The 17,602-nt window shown below is 37.1% G+C and overlaps 1 protein-coding gene across 4 annotated transcripts in view; it reads right to left on the minus strand.

Annotated features, from left to right (window-relative positions):
- The window catches only part of PHKA1 (phosphorylase kinase regulatory subunit alpha 1), a 130,930-nt gene that overhangs the window by 91,073 nt on the left and 22,255 nt on the right, over positions 1-17,602 (minus strand). For 3 of the 4 annotated variants that reach the window (XM_027099628.1, XM_027099627.1, XM_027099626.1), the window contains exons 6-10: positions 17,194-17,274; positions 5,860-5,958; positions 4,769-4,915; positions 3,739-3,792; positions 2,280-2,402 (exon numbers count right to left, since the gene is read on the minus strand). In XM_027099628.1, coding sequence (XP_026955429.1) covers positions 2,280-2,402; positions 3,739-3,792; positions 4,769-4,915; positions 5,860-5,958; positions 17,194-17,274 — 504 coding nt within the window. The remainder of the gene's footprint in view (positions 1-2,279; positions 2,403-3,738; positions 3,793-4,768; positions 4,916-5,859; positions 5,959-17,193; positions 17,275-17,602) is intronic. The other variant, XM_027099629.1, reaches the window with a different exon arrangement.

A 17,602-nucleotide genomic window follows, 5' to 3' on the forward strand; every position in this document is an offset into this window, starting at 1 on the left:
GAATTTTTAACAATGATATTAAATTTTAATACACATTTTAATAGCAGCATATTTTATACACATGATCTCTAATTTAACATTTCATTCTTGTTGAACATTTAAATTACGACCAGACTTAATTTGTATGAATGTAACAGTGATGAGCAGCGTTGTATCTAAATGTATGCCACCCTTGAAATAATTTTCTCAGAATATAATTTTTGAAAGAGTAATGAATGAATGTGTTAAAGCCATTAATGCCTATCTGTGGTACTGTTTTTATTAGGTTCCTATCATTTTGTATGTATTTCTGACAAACTTTTTAAGTGTTTTCCCCAACCACATTTTCCCATAAGCCCTATAGTTTTTACTTCTCAAATATGCAGAGCATGGTGATTTTTAGGGAACACCTATGTGTCTCATTATAGCCAAATTGACTGTACCATGCACTTATCATATGTCTTCATCTGTGAAATTCAAAGAATTTTAGGGCTATCCACTTCTTCAATGAAGAAAGAAAAACTATTCTCATCATATGTACAGGCATACCTTGTTTTATTGCACGTTGCTTTATTGTGCTTCACAGATACTGCTTTTTGTTTGTTTGTTTTTGTTTTACAAATTGAAGGTTTGCAGCAACCCTGTGTTGAGCAAGTCTACTGGCATCATTGTTCTAACAGCATTTGCTCATTTTGTGTCTCTGTGTCACATTTCTGGGAATTCTCAAAGTATTTCAAAGCATGTATCAGCAAAAAGATTATGACCCATGGAAGGCTCAGATGATGGTTAGCATTTTTCAGCAATAAAATATTTTTAACTAAGGTATGTACATTGTTTTTTTAGACATACTGCTATTGCACACTTAACAGAATGTAGTGTAAACATAACTTTTATATGCACTGGGAAACCAAAAAATTTCATATGACTTGCTTTATTGAGATATTTGCAATATTTGTGCTGCTCTGGAACTGAACCTGCATATCTCTGAGGTATGCCTGTACAGAGAAACTGAAGAAGTCAATGACAGTACTTGGACTACTCAGTGGTCAGCAGCAAAGCCAGGAAAAAAAAAGAATAAATAAGAATCCAGGCCATCCAGCTCCTTTTTTCCCCTGAGAGTTCAAAACACCTGAATATGCTTTGTACTTAGTTGGCACATTTAATAAATAAATCTTTCTTTGAGCAAGCACAGTTTTTGAGAAACAATTCTGTGGAATTTGAGAAGGACTGAGAAAAATGGTAGAATCAAAATAGGGTGGTCAAGGGACTTCCCTGGTGGTCCAGTGGGTAAGACTCTGTGCTCCCAATGCAGAGGCCCCAGGTTCGATCTCTGGTCGGGGAACTAGATCCCACATGCATAATGCAACCAAGAATCTGCATGCCGAAGCCCGCATGCTGCAACTAAGAAGCCCGCATGCCACCAACTAAACATGCCGCAATGAAGATCCTGCATGCCGTAACTAAGACCCAGAGCAGCCAAAATGAATAAATAAATAAATAATAAATATTTTTTAAAAGTTTGGTTTAAAAAAATAGGGTGCTCAAAATAGGGCAGGTATCTCTATTATTGCTTATCTTATTTCTTGCTCAAATAAGGATACTCTATATAAAGCTTAGAGTAAAACAGCACTTTGTGCCCCTGAAACTTTGGTGTACCCCTATTATTTAAACTCATATTGGCAGTTACAGATTACTACTGGCCAAAGTATTCAAATTACACAAAACTGTATTTATGTAGCCAAGTATAAACGACTTCCAAATGTGTTGGATTTATGTCCAAGTTTAGAACACAGCCAATTTGCAGAATGCCTGACATTAAACTAACTTGATTAAATTGTCCAGTCTCACTGTTTTCCAACAATGGTTTCTAAACTACTTTATTCATGTAGCTCAAAAAGCAATGATGACTGTATTTTGGGGGGTGAGGACAGGGTATAAGTGGGTGGTTGTTTTGTTTTTTGTTTGTTTTTGCTAAAGTCAGAATATCATTTCCAAGATTTATTAAAAAAAAAGACATACAAAGTCAGGAGGTAAATTCAAGTACCTCTGATGATTAAGGCAAGTATACAGGACTTGCTATTCTGCTTTCTATATTTATTAAAAGTCAAGTCTGAGTGATAGCAATATCCAGGTCTTCTAACTCTTTAACATGTGCCCTCAACTACTAGTCTCTAGAAGATAACTCTGTCTCCTCCCTATTAGGGAAGACTTCCATTTGGACACAGGGTCAGCACAGTCATTAACTGAAAGAGGAAGACATAATAACAATCTGCTAAAAAGCTCTTTCCCCAGTGCATTACCTGTTCTGCATTCCCACTAAATACCCCATCAAGGATAAAGTATGTCCAGAACAATGGCCATTCACACTCAATGTTTTCAAATAACTTCAGCTCAGCTGGTTCATAGTACAGACGATTGGGATCCTGGTAAAAACACAATAAACAAAGTCTGTCTTATCACTCCAAGGTCAGACTATATCTTTAGTTCAGAGGTATTACAACACAGCCTTTCACCACTGATAGTTTGTTTCAGAGAAGGCAGAGCACATACACACTCCCCTCCTTTAGCAAGTACTTTTGTCATGTGATTCTAACTAGCAGAACTGGTATAATAATGATACTACAGGCAGGTGTATGAGGAAGTGAGACTAATTTGTAATAAGCCTGAGTTTGGTTTTGTACTTGTTAAGTTTGAGGTAGCAGCAGAACATACAAATAGAAATGTTCAGAAGGACAGCAAGAGATGAGGGTTTGGGAATCATCCTTATAGAGGTGACACACGAATCACAAATTATGGATGTAGTACCTATATATAATGAACAAGCAGCCCAAGAACAGAATCTTGGTAAACCCTCAATTTGGTGAGGGAGGACAGAAAGAGGAGAAAAATTAAGATGGTGTAGAGTTGTGGAAGTTAAAATAGGAAAAGAATTTCAAGAAAATGTAGGGGTAGGTAATAGTGATGTACTACAGAGAAGTCAAGGAGAATAAGGACTGAGAAAAGGCTACTGGATTGCTTACTTAGGAGATTATGATGATATTTCAGAGCACAATTTTAATAGATTGGTAGGGGCAGAAGTCAAAAGGCTTAAAGAATAAAATGGAAGACAGGAAGTAAACCAGAAGAGTTTGAGCTCGGTAATTTAAAAAAATATATAATGGCTCTCAACCAGCAAACCTGAGCCTTAAACTATATTTACATTGTCAATGAAAGTGGTTACCAACCATTCATTCCCTTTTAATAATACTAAATTTTCTCCATTGATATTTCCAAGGAGAACTTTTGACAAGTGGAACGAAAGGAAGTTAACTTTTCAAGATCAAGTACTGTTTAGAACTAACCAACTGCAAAAGGTGGAAGGGATCCAAAAGGATCTACTGACAGAAAGATTTTTCCCTTTGTAATAATTAAATATTTGGGGGGGAACATTTTGAGACTATGTAAATAATCTGTTTCTGCCGAAATTTTCATCCACTGACTTAAGCATCCATCAGTAGCTCTTTCCTGAAACTAACCAACTTCAAGAGGTGGAAGGACTACACCTTCCTCTATTTTATTTAATCCAGAAGGGCTCACAAGCAAAACCTGGCAACTAATCCTAACAAAGGTAGCAAACATCAGTTATGGTTATCCTATTTAGTGATTATTTGAAGTACCATTAATGAGGTAAGTATTTTCTCTGAATGAGGTATTTTCTCTGAATGAGGCTGCTGTAGTGACCATCCTACCTTGGACTCATTTTGGGGAAAACAAACCTACCTCTTTAGGAGTTTTATATCCATCTCGTAGAAAGCGACAGCAACCATAACGACCCTGGGAATGCAGAGGAAACAAGCCAGAAGAATGAACATTGGTACAGCAATATAATTAATCAGAAATGTATCCTTTGCAACAGCTACATGTGCCAACCTATCATCAATAGAGACATGATACTTAAAAAATAATTTTAAAAAACCCTGATATCAGTCCAGCAGCAGAAAGTGATTTCAGCAATGTGATTTCAAGCGAGGGCTAAGTTGCAGGCTCTTCCCTAAAGCAGTGTTTTTATTTTATCTTCTCCATGGCTTTCCACAATAGGATAAGTCTGTGACAGCCCAATTACTAATCTATGCGGTCCTGCTCACACAATTCATAAGAGACCACAGTTTTTTTAAAAAAGAAAACACAGTTTAAAAATTTTGAGATAATCTGAGACTTACAGAAGAGTTCCCAAAACAGTACAGAGTCCCTGTATATCCTTCAACCACTGTCCCCTAATATTAACATCTTAAATAACCACAGAAAATTTACCAAAACCAAAAAATTAACCTTGGTACAACACTATTAACCAAAGTATAGAACTTATTTGGATTTCATCAGTTTTTCCACTGACGCTTTTTTTCTGTTCCAGTATCCAATTTAGGATACCACTGCATTTAGCTGGCATGTCTCCTTAGTCTCTTCTAATCTGTGATGGTTCCTCAGTCCTTCCCTGTTTTTCATCATCTTGACATTTTTGCAGAGTGTTTGTCAGTTACTTTGTAGAATGCCTCTCGATTTGGTTTTGTCTGATGTTTTCTCATGATTAGATTGAGGTACCGCATTCCTGGGAAGGACATCACGGAGGTGCTTTGTGCTTCTCAGTGCACCATATCAGGGCGTACATGATGTCAGTACATCTTATTACTGGTGATGTTAACCCTGATCACTTGGTTAAATCACCAACATAGGTCATATTCAAGACTCACAAAGATACTAATTTAGCCTTAAAATTAGAGCTGAAAGAAAAGAAAGGCACATATGGACATACCTGAAGCTTAGTGATGATTTCCTGTTTTGTGAGCTCCACCAACTGATTATCCTCTACTGCAAAGGCTGGGAAGGAAATAACTGAAAGTAGACTAGCATCAACCTCTTTGGATGTTGAAGCCCGGGGGAGTATCGAATTAAGGATAGACTAAAAGAAAGGAAGTCAAATGTGGCACATTAGTAAATAACTCATATTAGCTTTAGTTTCAAAAGATGTATGTTGAAGAGGATCATTCAGTTGAAAATCTAAAAATGATTTAATAGTGAAAGCTTAGAAGACTACTTCTATAAATCATCCCTTGTCTTAATCCTGCTCTCAGTGCCTCCTAATCCTGATTCTTAAGCAGCTGCTAATGGATAAAGAATACTCTAACATCATTATCCCACTCATAATGCTGTTGCTCCATTAGCAACTATCTAAGCATAAAGATAAAATGTAGCTGCTGGGAAGCAAGATGTGGAAGGCTTAGCTCCTATATCCCTGAAATTTATCTTTTCCATGGAAAATTTTGCATTTTTAAAATTAGAAGGTAAGACTGTATTCACTAGAACACCATGGGTATCTAATCAAGGTTTGAAGAAGACAAGAAAGGCCATCTTGTCAATGACAAGAACCTTACTCTTTCAATACAGAGAGTAATCCTAAACAAAACTGAAGATATGCATTTACCACTTAAACAGTCTAATCTCTAAACATCTAACCCGAGGGCCAACCAGGGACAAGAGAAAGTTTCAGAGCCACTATCAAGAAGAACACTCAAAATCGATCACCTCTTGTTCTCTTGGGATATTTAGAAAAGGAGATACTCAGGAGCAGAGCCCATATACCCTTGATACAATAATAGTGGAGAATTCCATATACTGTGATAGGATCACTTTATAACCTTGGGTGAGAGAACAGCACTATGATCTCTGTTATAGCTCATGCTGTATCAGGCTCATCTCTATAGGATGCTTAACAAGACATTTTTGGTACATGGTAATAAATCAGATTATGTACTCTCATTCAGTTCTGCTTACTCTAAAGCTCATGCTAAATTTGAGTCTGAGTAAAAATACATTTTTCTATAACGTTGTCCATTATTCTCTTACCTGGCAGTGTTGCACTTCATCAGCTAGGACATGGATAACTGACTGGGGACCACCTTTCACACCAAACAGGTCCAGTTCATCTAATGCCTCCAGGGCTGCCTTTGAGGAACAAAGAAGGAAAGTACAACTTCAGCATTACAAATGCGTATATTTCTTCTCCCTCTACCCCTGGTATCATATCAATGAACATGATATCATTTTAAATATGTTCAGCAGAACAGAAAATACAATAACATTCTTTATTCCGCCTCTGAGGGTTTTTCTGGTCTCCCATATTGTCCCAGAGACACTTGAGATGGAGGCTGCATTCATACTTTCATGATTAAAAACCCTCAACAAATTTGGTATAGAAGGAACATACCTCAACATAATAAAGGCCATATACAACAAACCCACAGCTAACATTCTACTCAGTGGTGAAAAATTGGAAGTTTTCCTGCAAGATTAAAGCAAGACAAGGGTGCTCACTCTCACCACTCTTATTCAACGTAGTACTGGAAGTCCTAGCTAAAGCAATTGGGAAAGACAAAGAAATAAAAGGCATCCAAATCAGAAATGAAGAAGTAAAATTGTCATTATTTGAAGATGATATGATCTCATATATAGAAAACCCTAAAGACTCAACCAAAAAACTGTTGGAACTAATCAACAAATTCAGTAAAGTTACAGGATATAAAATCGACATACAGAAATCAGTTGTGTTTTCTGTACACTAACAACAAAACATCTAAAAAAGAAATAAAGAAAACTATCCCATTCACAACAGCATCAAAAGCAATAAAATACTTAAGAATAAATTTAACCAAAGAGGTGAAAGATCTGTACAATGAACACTACAATACTTTGATGACAGAAATTTAAGACAAAAACAAATGGAAAGATAGCCCCATGCTCATGGATCAGAAGATTAATATTGTTAAAATGTCTACACTACCCAAAGTCATCTATAGATACAACGCAATCCGTATAAAAATTCCAATGGCATTTTTCACAGAAATAAAAAAAATCCTAAAATTTGTATGGAATCACAAAAGACCCTAAATAGACAAAGCTATTGAGAAAGAAAAATAAAGCTGAAGGCATCACACTTCCTGATTTCAAACTATACTACAAAGGTATAGTAATTAAAATAGTATGATACAGGCATAAAAGTAGACACATAGACCAATGAAACAGAATAGAGAGCCCAGAAATAAACCCCTGCATTTACAGTCAATTAATATTTGATAAAGGAGCCAGGAACACTCAATGGGAAAATGATATCGTCTCTTCAACAAACAGTTTTGGGAAAACTGGATAATCACATACAGAACAATAAAATTGGACCCCTATCTTACACCACACACAAAAATTAACTCAAGATGGATTAAACATTAAGACTGGATATCACAAAACTCTTCCTTCACATTGGTCTTGACAATGATTTTTTAGATGACACCAAAGGTATAAGCACAGAAGCAAAAATCAATAAGGGGGACTACATCAAACTAAAAAGTTTCTGCGTAGAGAAGGGACTTGAGGACACAGGGAGGGGGAAGGGTAAGCTGGGACAAAATGAGAGAGTGGCATGGACTTATATATACTACCAAATGTAAAACAGACAGCTAGTGGGAAGCAGCCGCATAACACAGGGAGATCATCTCAGTGCTTTGTGACCACCTAGAGGGGTGGGATAGGGAGGCTGGGAGGGAGGGAGATGCAAGAGGGAAGGGATATGGCAACATATGTATATGTATAACTGATTCACTTTGTTATAGAGCAGAAACTAACACACCATTGTAAAGCAATTATACTCCAACAAAGATGTTTATAAATAAATAAATAAATAGAAAGCTTCTACACAACAAAAGAAATAATCAAAAAGATGAAAAAGCAACCTAGAGAATGGGAGAAAATATTTGCAAACCACATATATAATGAGAAGTTTATATCCCAAGTATATAAAGAACGTACACAATTAATAATTCAATTAAAAAATGGACAAAGGAAATGAATAGACATTTTTTACAAAGAGAACATACAAATGACCAACAGGTACATGAAAAGATGCTCAAAATCACTAATCAACAGGGAAATGCAAGTCAAAACCACAATGCAATATCACCGCACATCTGTCAGAATGGTTATCATAAAAAAGATAAGTATGGGTGAGGACATGGATAAAAGCAAACCTTGCACACTGTTGGGGGGAACGCAAGTTGGTTCAGCCACTATGGAAAATAATAAGTATGGAGGTTACTCAAAAAATTAAATTAGAACAACCATATGATCCAGCAATTTCACTTCTGGGTATATATCCAAAGGAAATAAAAACAGGATATCAAAGAAATATATGCACTCCTATGTTTACTGCAGCATCATTCACAATGTACGGAAACAATCTAAGTGTCTGTCAACAGATGAATGGATAAAGAAGATGTGGGGTATGTGTGTGCATACCTGCATCTGTGTGTGTATGTATGTGTGCGTGTGTGTGTGTTTGTATGTGTGTATAATGGAATATCATTCAGCCATAAGAAACAAGGAGGAGACTGGTTCAAGATGGTAGAGTAGAAGAACGTGCGCTCACTCCCTCTTGTGAGAGCACCAGAATCACAACTAACTGCTGAACAATCATCGACAGGAAGACACTGGAACTCACCAAAAAAGATACCCCACATCCAAAGACAAAGGAGAAGCCACAGTGAGATGGTAGGAGAGGCGCAATCACAATAAAATCAAATCCCATAATTGCTGGGTGGGTGACTCACAAACTGGAGAACACTTATACCACAGAAGTCCACCCACTGGAGTGAAGGTTCTGAGCCACATGTCAGGCTTCCCAACCTGGAGGTCTGGCAACAGGAGGAGGAATTCCTAGAGAATCAGACTTTGAAGGCTAGTGGGATTTGATTGCAGGATTTTGACAGAACTGGAGGAAATAGAGACTCCACTCTTGGAGGGCACACACAAAGTAGTGTGTGTATTAGAACCCAGGGGAAGGAGCAGTGACCCCATAGGAGACTGAACCAGACATACCTGCTAGTGTTGGAAGGTCTCCTGCAGAGGCGGGAGCGGGGGTGGGGGGCTGTGGCTCACTCCGGGGAGGACACTGGCAGCAGAAGTTCTGGGAAGTACTCCTTGGCATGAGCCCTCCCAGAGTCTGCCATTAGCCCGACCAAAAAGCCAGGTAGGCTCCAGTGTTGGGTCGCCTCAGGCCAAACAACAAACAGGGAGGGAACGTAGCACCACCCATCAGCAGAAAAGCTGATTAAAGTTTTACTGAGCTCTGCCCTCCAGAGCAACACCCAGCTCTACCAATCACCAGTCTCTCCAATCAGGAAGTCTGCACAAGCCTCTTAGATAGCCTCATCCACCAGAGGGCAGACAGCAGAAGCAAGAAGAACTATAATCCTGCAGCCTGTGGAACAAAAACCACGTTCACAGAAAGACAGACAAAATGAAAAGGCAGAGGATTTTGTACCAGATGAAGGAACAAGATAACACCCCAGAAAAACAACTAAATGAAGTGGAGATAGGCAACCTTCCAGAAAATGAATTCAGAATAATGATAGTGAAGATGATCCAAGACCCTGGAAAAAGAATGGAGGCAAAGATCGAGAAGATGCAAGAAATGTTTAACAAACACCTGGTAGAAATAAAGAACAAACACCTTGAAGAATTAAAGAACAAACAAACAGAGACAAACAATACAGTAACTGAAATGAAAAATACACTAAAAGGAATCAGCAGAGTACCTGAGGCAGAAAAACAGATAAGTGACCTGGAAGACAGAATGGTGGAATTCACTGCTGCAGAACAGAATAAAGAAAAAAGAATGAAAAGAAACGAAGACAGCCTAAGAGACCTCGGGGACAACATTAAACACAACAATATTCACATGATAGGGGTCCCAGAAGGAGAAGAGAGAGAGAAAGGACGCAAGAAAATATTTGAAGAGAGTATAGTTGAAAACTTCCCTAACATGGGAAGGGAAATAGCCACACAAGTCCAGGAAGCACAGAGAGTCCCATACAGGATAAACCTAAAGAGAAACACACCGCGACACACAGTAAACAAAGTGACAAAAATTAAAAAGAAAAACTACTGAAAACAACAAGGGAAAAACTACAAAAAAAATACAAGGGAACTCCCATAAGGTTAACAGCTGATTTCTCAGCAGAAACATTACAAGCCAGAGAGGAGTGGCATGATATATTTAAAGTGATGAAAGGGAAGAACCTACAACCAAGATTACTCTACCTGGCAAGGATCACATTCAGTTTTGAAGGAGAAATCAAAAGCTTTACAAACAAGCAAAAGCTAAGAGAATTCAGCACCACCAAACCAGCTACACAACAAATTCTAAAGGAACTTCTCCAAGTGGGAAACACAAGAGAAGAAAAGGACCCACAGAAACAAACCCATAACAATTAAGAAAATGGTAATAGGAACATACATATCGATAATTACCTTAAATGTGAATGGATTAAATGCTCCAACCAAAAGACACAGGCTCGCTGAATGGATACAAAGACAAGACCCATATATATGTTGTCTACAAGAGACCCACTTCAGACCTACGGACACATACAGATTGAAAGTGAGGGGATGGAAAAAGATATTCCATACAAAAAGAAACCAAAAGGAAGATGGAGTAGCAATACTCATATCAGATAAAATAGACTTTAAAATAATGAATGTTACAAGAGACAAGGAAGGACACTACACAATGTTCAAGGGATCAATCCAAGAAGAAGATATAACAATTGTGAATATATATGCACCCAACATAGGAGCACTTCAATACATAAGGCAACTGCTAACAGCTATAAAAGAGGAAATCAATACTAACACAATAATAGTGGGGGACTTTAACACCTCACTTACACCAATGGACAGATTATCCAAACAGAAAATTAATAAGGAAACACAAGCTTTAAATGACACAATAGACCAGAGGTACTTAATTGATATTTATAGGACTTTCCATCCAAAAACTGCAGATTACACTTTCTTCTCAAGTGCACATGGAACATTCTCCAGGATAGATCACATCTTGGGTCACAAATCAAGCCTCAGTAAATTTAAGAAAATTGAAACCATATCAAGCATCTTTTCTGAACACAACACTATGAGATTAGAAATCAACTACAGGGGAAAAAACGTAAAAAACACAAACACAGGGAGGCTAAACAATACATTACTAAATAACCAAGAGATCACTGAAAAACTCAAAGAGGAAATAAAAAAAAAACTAGAGACAAATTACAATGAAAACACGACGATCCAAAACCTATGGGGTGTACCAAAAGCAGTTCTAAGAGGGAAGTTGATAGCTATACAAGCCTACCACAAGAAACAAGAAACAACTCAAATAAAAAATCTAACCTTACACCTAAAGGAACTAGAGAAAGAAGAACAAACAAAGCCCCAAGTTAGGAGAAGGAAAGAAATCATTAAGATCAGAGCAGAAATAAATGAAACAGAAACAATGAAAACAATAGCAAGGATCAATAAAACTAAAAGCTGGTTCTTTGAGACGATAAACAAAACTGATAAATCATTAGCCAGACTCATCAAGAAAAAGAGGGAGAGGCCTCAAATCCATAAAAGTAGAAATGAAAAAGAAGTTACAACAGACACCACAGAAATACAAAGCATCCTAAGAGACTATTACAAGCAACTCTATGCCAATAAAATGGACAACTTGGAAGAAATGGACAAATTCATAGAAAGGTACAACCTTCAAAGACTGAACAAGGAAGAAATAGAAAATATGAACAGACAAGTCACAAGTAATGAAATTGTGATTAAAAATCTTCCAACAAACAAAAGTCCAGGATGAGAAGGCTTCACAGGTGAATTCTATGAAACATTTAGAGAAGAGCTAACACCCATGTTTCTGAAACTCTTCCAAAAAATTGCAGAGGAAGGAACACTCCCAAACTCATTCTATGAGGCCACCATCACCCTGATACCAAAACCAGACAAAGATACTACAAAAACAGAAAATTATAAACCAATATCACTGATGAATATAGATGCAAAAATCCTCAACAAAATACTAGCAAACAGAATCCAACAACACAATAAAAGGATCATACACCATGATCAAGTGGGTTTTATCCCAGGGATGCAAGGATTCTTCAATATATGAAAACACCATATTAACAAGTTGAAGAATAAAAATCATATGATCATCTAAACTGATGCAGAAAAAGCTTTTGACAAAATTCAACACCCGTTTATGATAAAAACTCTCCAGAAAGTGGGCATAAAGGGAACCTACCTCAACTTAATTAAGGACATATACGACAAACCCACAGCAAACATCATTCTCAATGGTGAAAAAGTGAAAGCATTTCCTCTAAGATCAGGAACAAGACAAGGATGACCACTCTCACCACTCTTATTCAACATAGTTGTGGAAGTCCTAGCCACGGCAGTCAGAGAAGAAAAAGAAATAAAAGGAATACAAATTGGAAAAGAAGAAGTAAAACTGTCACTGTTTGCAGATGACATGGTACTATACATAGAGAAACCTAAAGATGCCACCAGAAAACTACTAGATGTAATCAATGAATTTGGTAAAGTTGCAGGATACAAAATTAATGCACAGAAATCTCTGGCATTCCTATATGCTAATGATGAAAAATCTGAAAGAGAAATTAAGGAAACACTCCCATTTACCACTGCAACAAAAAGAATAAAATACCTAGGAAGAAACCAACCTAGGGAGACAAAAGATCTCTATGCAGAAAACTATAAGACACTGATGAAAGAAATTAAACATGATACAAATAGATGGAGAGATACACCATGTTTTTTGATTGGAGGAATCAATATTGTGAAAATGACTATATTACCAAAGCAATCTACAGATTCAATGCAATCCCTCTCAAATTACCAATGGCATTTTTTACAGAACTAGAACAAAAAATCTTAAAATTTGTATGGAGACCCAAAAGACCCAGAATAGCCAAAGCAGTCTTGAGGGAAAAAAACGAAGCTGGAGGAATCAGGCTCCCTGACTTCAGACTATACTAGAAAACTACAGTAACGAAGACAATATGGCACTGGCCAAAAACAGAAACACAGATCAATGGAACAAGAAAAAAAGCCCAGAGATAAACCCACCCACCTATGGTCAACTAATCTATGGCAAAGGAGGCAAGAATATACAATGGAGAAAAGACAGTCTCTTCAATAAGTGGTGCTGGTAAAACTGGACAGCTACATGTAAAAGAATGAAATTAGAACACTCCCTAACACCATACACAAAAATAAACTCAAATGGATTAGATACCTAAATGTAAGACTAGACACTATAAAACTCTTAGAGGAACACATAGGAAGAACACTCTTTGACCTAAATCACAGCAAGATCTTTTTTGACCCACCTCCTAGAGTAATGGAAATAAAAACAAAAATAAACAAATGGGACCTAATGAAACTTCAAAGCTTTTGCGCAGCAAAGGAAACCATAAACAAGACGAAAAGACAACCCTCAAAATGGGAGAAAATATTTGCAAATGAAACAACGGACAAAGGATTAATCTTCAAATATATAAACAGCTCATGCAGCTCAATATTACACAAACAAACAACTGAATCCAAAAATGGGCAGAAGACCTAAATAGACATTTCTCCAAAGAAGATATACAGATGGCCAAGAAGCACATGAAAAGCTGCTCAACATCACTAATTATTAGAGGAATGCAAATCAACACTACAATGAGGTATCACCTCACACCAGTTAGAATGGGCATCATCAGAAAATCTGCAAACAACAAATGCTGGAGAGGGTGTGGTGAAATGGGAACCCTCTTGCACTGCTGGTGGGAATATAAATTGATACAGCCACTATGGAGAACAGTATGGAGGTTTCTTAAAAAACTAAAAATAGAATTACCATATGATCCAGCAATCCCACTACTGGGCATATACCCAGAGAAACCATAATTCAAAAAGACACATGCTCCCCAATGTTCACTGCGGCACTATTTACAATAGTCAGGTCATGGAAGCAACCTAAATGCCCATCGACAGATGAATGGATAAAGAAGTTGTGGTACATATATACAATGGAATATTACTCAGCCATAAAAAGGAATGAAATTGGGTCATTTGTAGAGACGTGGATGGATCTAGAGACTGTCATTCAGAGTGATGTATGTCAGAAAGAGAAAAACAATTTTTTTTATTAACACATATATGTGGAATCTAGAAAAATGGTACAGATGAACCAGTCTGCGGGGCAGAAATAGAGACACAGATGTAGAGAAGAAAAGTATGGACACCAAGGGGGGAAAGTGGTGGGGGGTGGTGTGGTGGTGTGATGAATTGGGAGATTGGGATTGACATATATTCACTAATATGTATAAAATGGATAACTAATAAGCACCTGCGGTATAAAAAAATAAATAAAATTCAAAAAGAATAAAGAAAAAAAGAAAGAAGGAAAACCTACCATTTGCGAAAATATGGATGTACCTTGGGGGCATTATGCTAAGTGCGATAAGCAGGTAGAGGAAGACAAATATTGTATTATATAACTTATATGTGGAACCTAAAAAAGTCAAACTCATAAAAACAGAGTAGAATGAGTTATTTTCTAAGCACTAATTCCCTGAAGTACAGGATATAAACAATTTTTAGGACATAATGCTAAATTCCCTTTCATGCAAGTTGTACCAATATAACTATCACCAGCAGTGTATGATACAACCTTCTTTAATGCAAACCAGGTATTATTTTAGAAATTTTCCCTAATTTGATAGAAAAATGGTGATTCTGTTGCATTAATTTGCTAATAAGGTTGAATATTCTTTCATGTATTTATTAGTTATTTGTAGTTCCTCAATTGTGAGGTAGAACTGACTTAGTCTTTGGGATAGCAGGTAGTTCTGGAAAGCTTCCCTGGAGAAATGTCTAAACTGAGACCTAATGGGTTAAACAGATATCATCCAGGCACAAAATACTTATCAACTACGAGGCGGAAAAAAAGCAAATTTACAGCAGAGAAATATGGCAGATACCACCTTAATGAAGCCATCAAACTTAACATGAAGAGTAATGGGACAAATCCACATCTTGTACTTCCTGATTATGTCCTGAGGACACATCTTACCTCTGTGGTATTCTTTCCAAAAATGCATAGCTTGAAACAAATCATGAGGAAATATCACACAAAATCAAATTGAAGGACGTTCTATAAAACAATCTTTAAAAATGCCAAGGTCATAAAAGGTGAGTAAAGTCTAAAGTATTATCAGGTTAAAGAAGCCCAAAGAGACATTACAACTAAACATAACATGTTATCCTGGATTGGATCCTGGATCATAAGGGTTTTCTTGTTTGTTTTTGTGTTTTGCTATAAATGATATTATTGGGACAATTAAAGAAATTTGAATGGGGTCTTTGGATTAAGTTGTAGTATAATGCCAGTGTTCATTTCCTGATTTTGATGATTGTACCATGGTTATGGGACAGTCTTTGAGGAAATTCACTCTGAACTATTTAGGAGACATGAGGCATCATGTCTGCAATTTACTCTCAACTGGTTCAAAAACAATAATGTGTATGTGTAAATAGAAAGAGAAAGCAGGGACTTCGCTGGTGGCGCAGTGGATAGGAGTCTGCCTGCCAATGCAGGGGGCCCGGGTTCGATCCCTGGTCCGGGAGGATCCCACATGCCACGGAGCAACTGAGCCCGTGCTCCACAACTACTGAGCCTGCGCTCTAGAGCCCGTGTGCCACAACTACTGAGCCCACACGTCACAACTACTGAAGCCTGCGTGCCTGGATCCCGTGCTCCGCAGCAAGAGAAGCCGCCACAAGGAGAAGCCCACGCACCACAACGAAGAGTAGCTCCCGCTTGCCGCAACTAGAGAAAGGCCACGCACAGCAACAAAGACCTAATGCAGCCCAAAATAAATAAATACATTAATAAATAAATAAAGTGTATATCCCTTAACCCAATGTTTTCACTTTTAGGAATCTATCCTACAAAACTATTTGTGCAAGTTCACCAGGATATATGTACAAGGATCCACACTAAAGCATTATCATCAACAAAGTAATTATTAAATATTGAAAAGAATGAATTAGATTACCTGTAAGAAAGAGGATGTTTGGTTATGTTGTTCAGTGAAATGTGAGATTGTTGAATTTAAAAATTCAGGTTACATAGAGGTAAATAGAGTAGGGTTTAGTTTTTAAAAATAAGCTCAATATCTGTATCACTTTGTTAATTAAAATACATAAAAAAGAAAATGGTTACCTAGGGAATATATATTTTGTAGGGACAAAGTTCTATATTAATTAATTCAACCACATTAATTATATAGTTTAAATTTTCTATGAACTTATTTTTGGTTTATTTTATCTGTCATAGCCTAGCAGTGGCTTTTGTTAAATTGTCCCTTTATAACTGTTTCTATTTTGCCTTGTATTTCTAATACATTTTGCTCTGTATTAATTGAAACTACATTCCAGGCCAGACTTTCTCATTGTAGGCTGTGCCTTCTATCTGGACCCTCTTTGTCCTCTTTTGTTCCATGTAATACTTTTTGCTTTGAATTCTACTTCATTTGAATTTACGTAGTCACCCGTACTCTTTTTTGCTTATTTTGGCCACACTTTGTCCATCCTTCTGTTTTTAATCTTTCTGTAGCAATTTGTCGTCTTAGAGCTCTTAGAGGTGGTATAGGTATAGACTGGATTTCCTTTCTTCGTTGTTTAAATCAATCTGTGCCTTTGCCTTTAGGTAGGGGAAACAAATCAAGCCATGTGTATTTATCATTATAATGAATATGTTTGATCCTATTCCTACTATCCTATTTTATGCCTTCTTGCTGTTTCCATAGATGAAAGCTGAAATTAAGGCAGTAGCAGTGGGAAGGAAGAGATGAAGGCAAGTGGAACACAATAATGATGATGAAGATAACAATATAGGGGATGCAGGAGAGTGAGGGGGGTGGAGGATTGAGAGATGGTTCCCTGATATCAAGCTTTGTCAACTAGTGTATGGAAGGAAAAAAAGCCTCCTTTTGTTTGCTTTTGTAGTGATAGAGATGATGAGTTTAGTTTAAGATATGTTTTCTAAGGTCTTTATATGATATGTAAATAGAGATATGCTACAAAAGCAGTTGTACATAAAAATCTGGAACTTATGAAAGAAGTCTTCACCTATATGTCCATAGTTATACTGGAGACTCTGAATACTGCCTATGGTTTAAAAGACCAATTAATTTGATGATGGTCCACATTCATGTTAAGGCTTTATCTATGGCAAAGGTGTACCAGAATTCCTTATCCCACACTTGGTAAAAACAAAGCAAGGAAAATTACCTTTGCCATTCCAACTGAACTGGCATTCAATTCTGAGATTCCTTGGTTGGTCTTATCTCCACGTTCCCATATCCCGAAGTCCTGGCATAAAATAACCAACACACCATTATCAAATCATCACTACTAAACACTTACTAGATATACAAACCTTGAATAAAAGGCACAAGTATTAGCTAACTCGCCATACATACGCTTGCCCACAATGCTTATTAAGGAGAGGCCAATGAGTTGGGTTCCCCCTGTAGCTATTCTCCCAGTAGTTTTAAATTCTATTGGGGCCTCCAAGAAGTTAGAAGATATCTTGACAGTTGATCAGGACTAAGAACTGTACCTTAGTTCATCTAAAGAGGTGCTTCTCAAAATTTTTCATCAAAGCAGACACCTAGGGGGTCTAGGAGACAGAGCCTAA

Source organism: Aethalodelphis obliquidens, unplaced genomic scaffold, assembly GCF_003676395.1.
Source record: "Aethalodelphis obliquidens isolate GAN/ISIS:26980383/991018 unplaced genomic scaffold, ASM367639v1 scaffold135, whole genome shotgun sequence".
In the NCBI taxonomy this organism is placed as follows: Eukaryota; Metazoa; Chordata; class Mammalia; order Artiodactyla; family Delphinidae; genus Aethalodelphis; species Aethalodelphis obliquidens.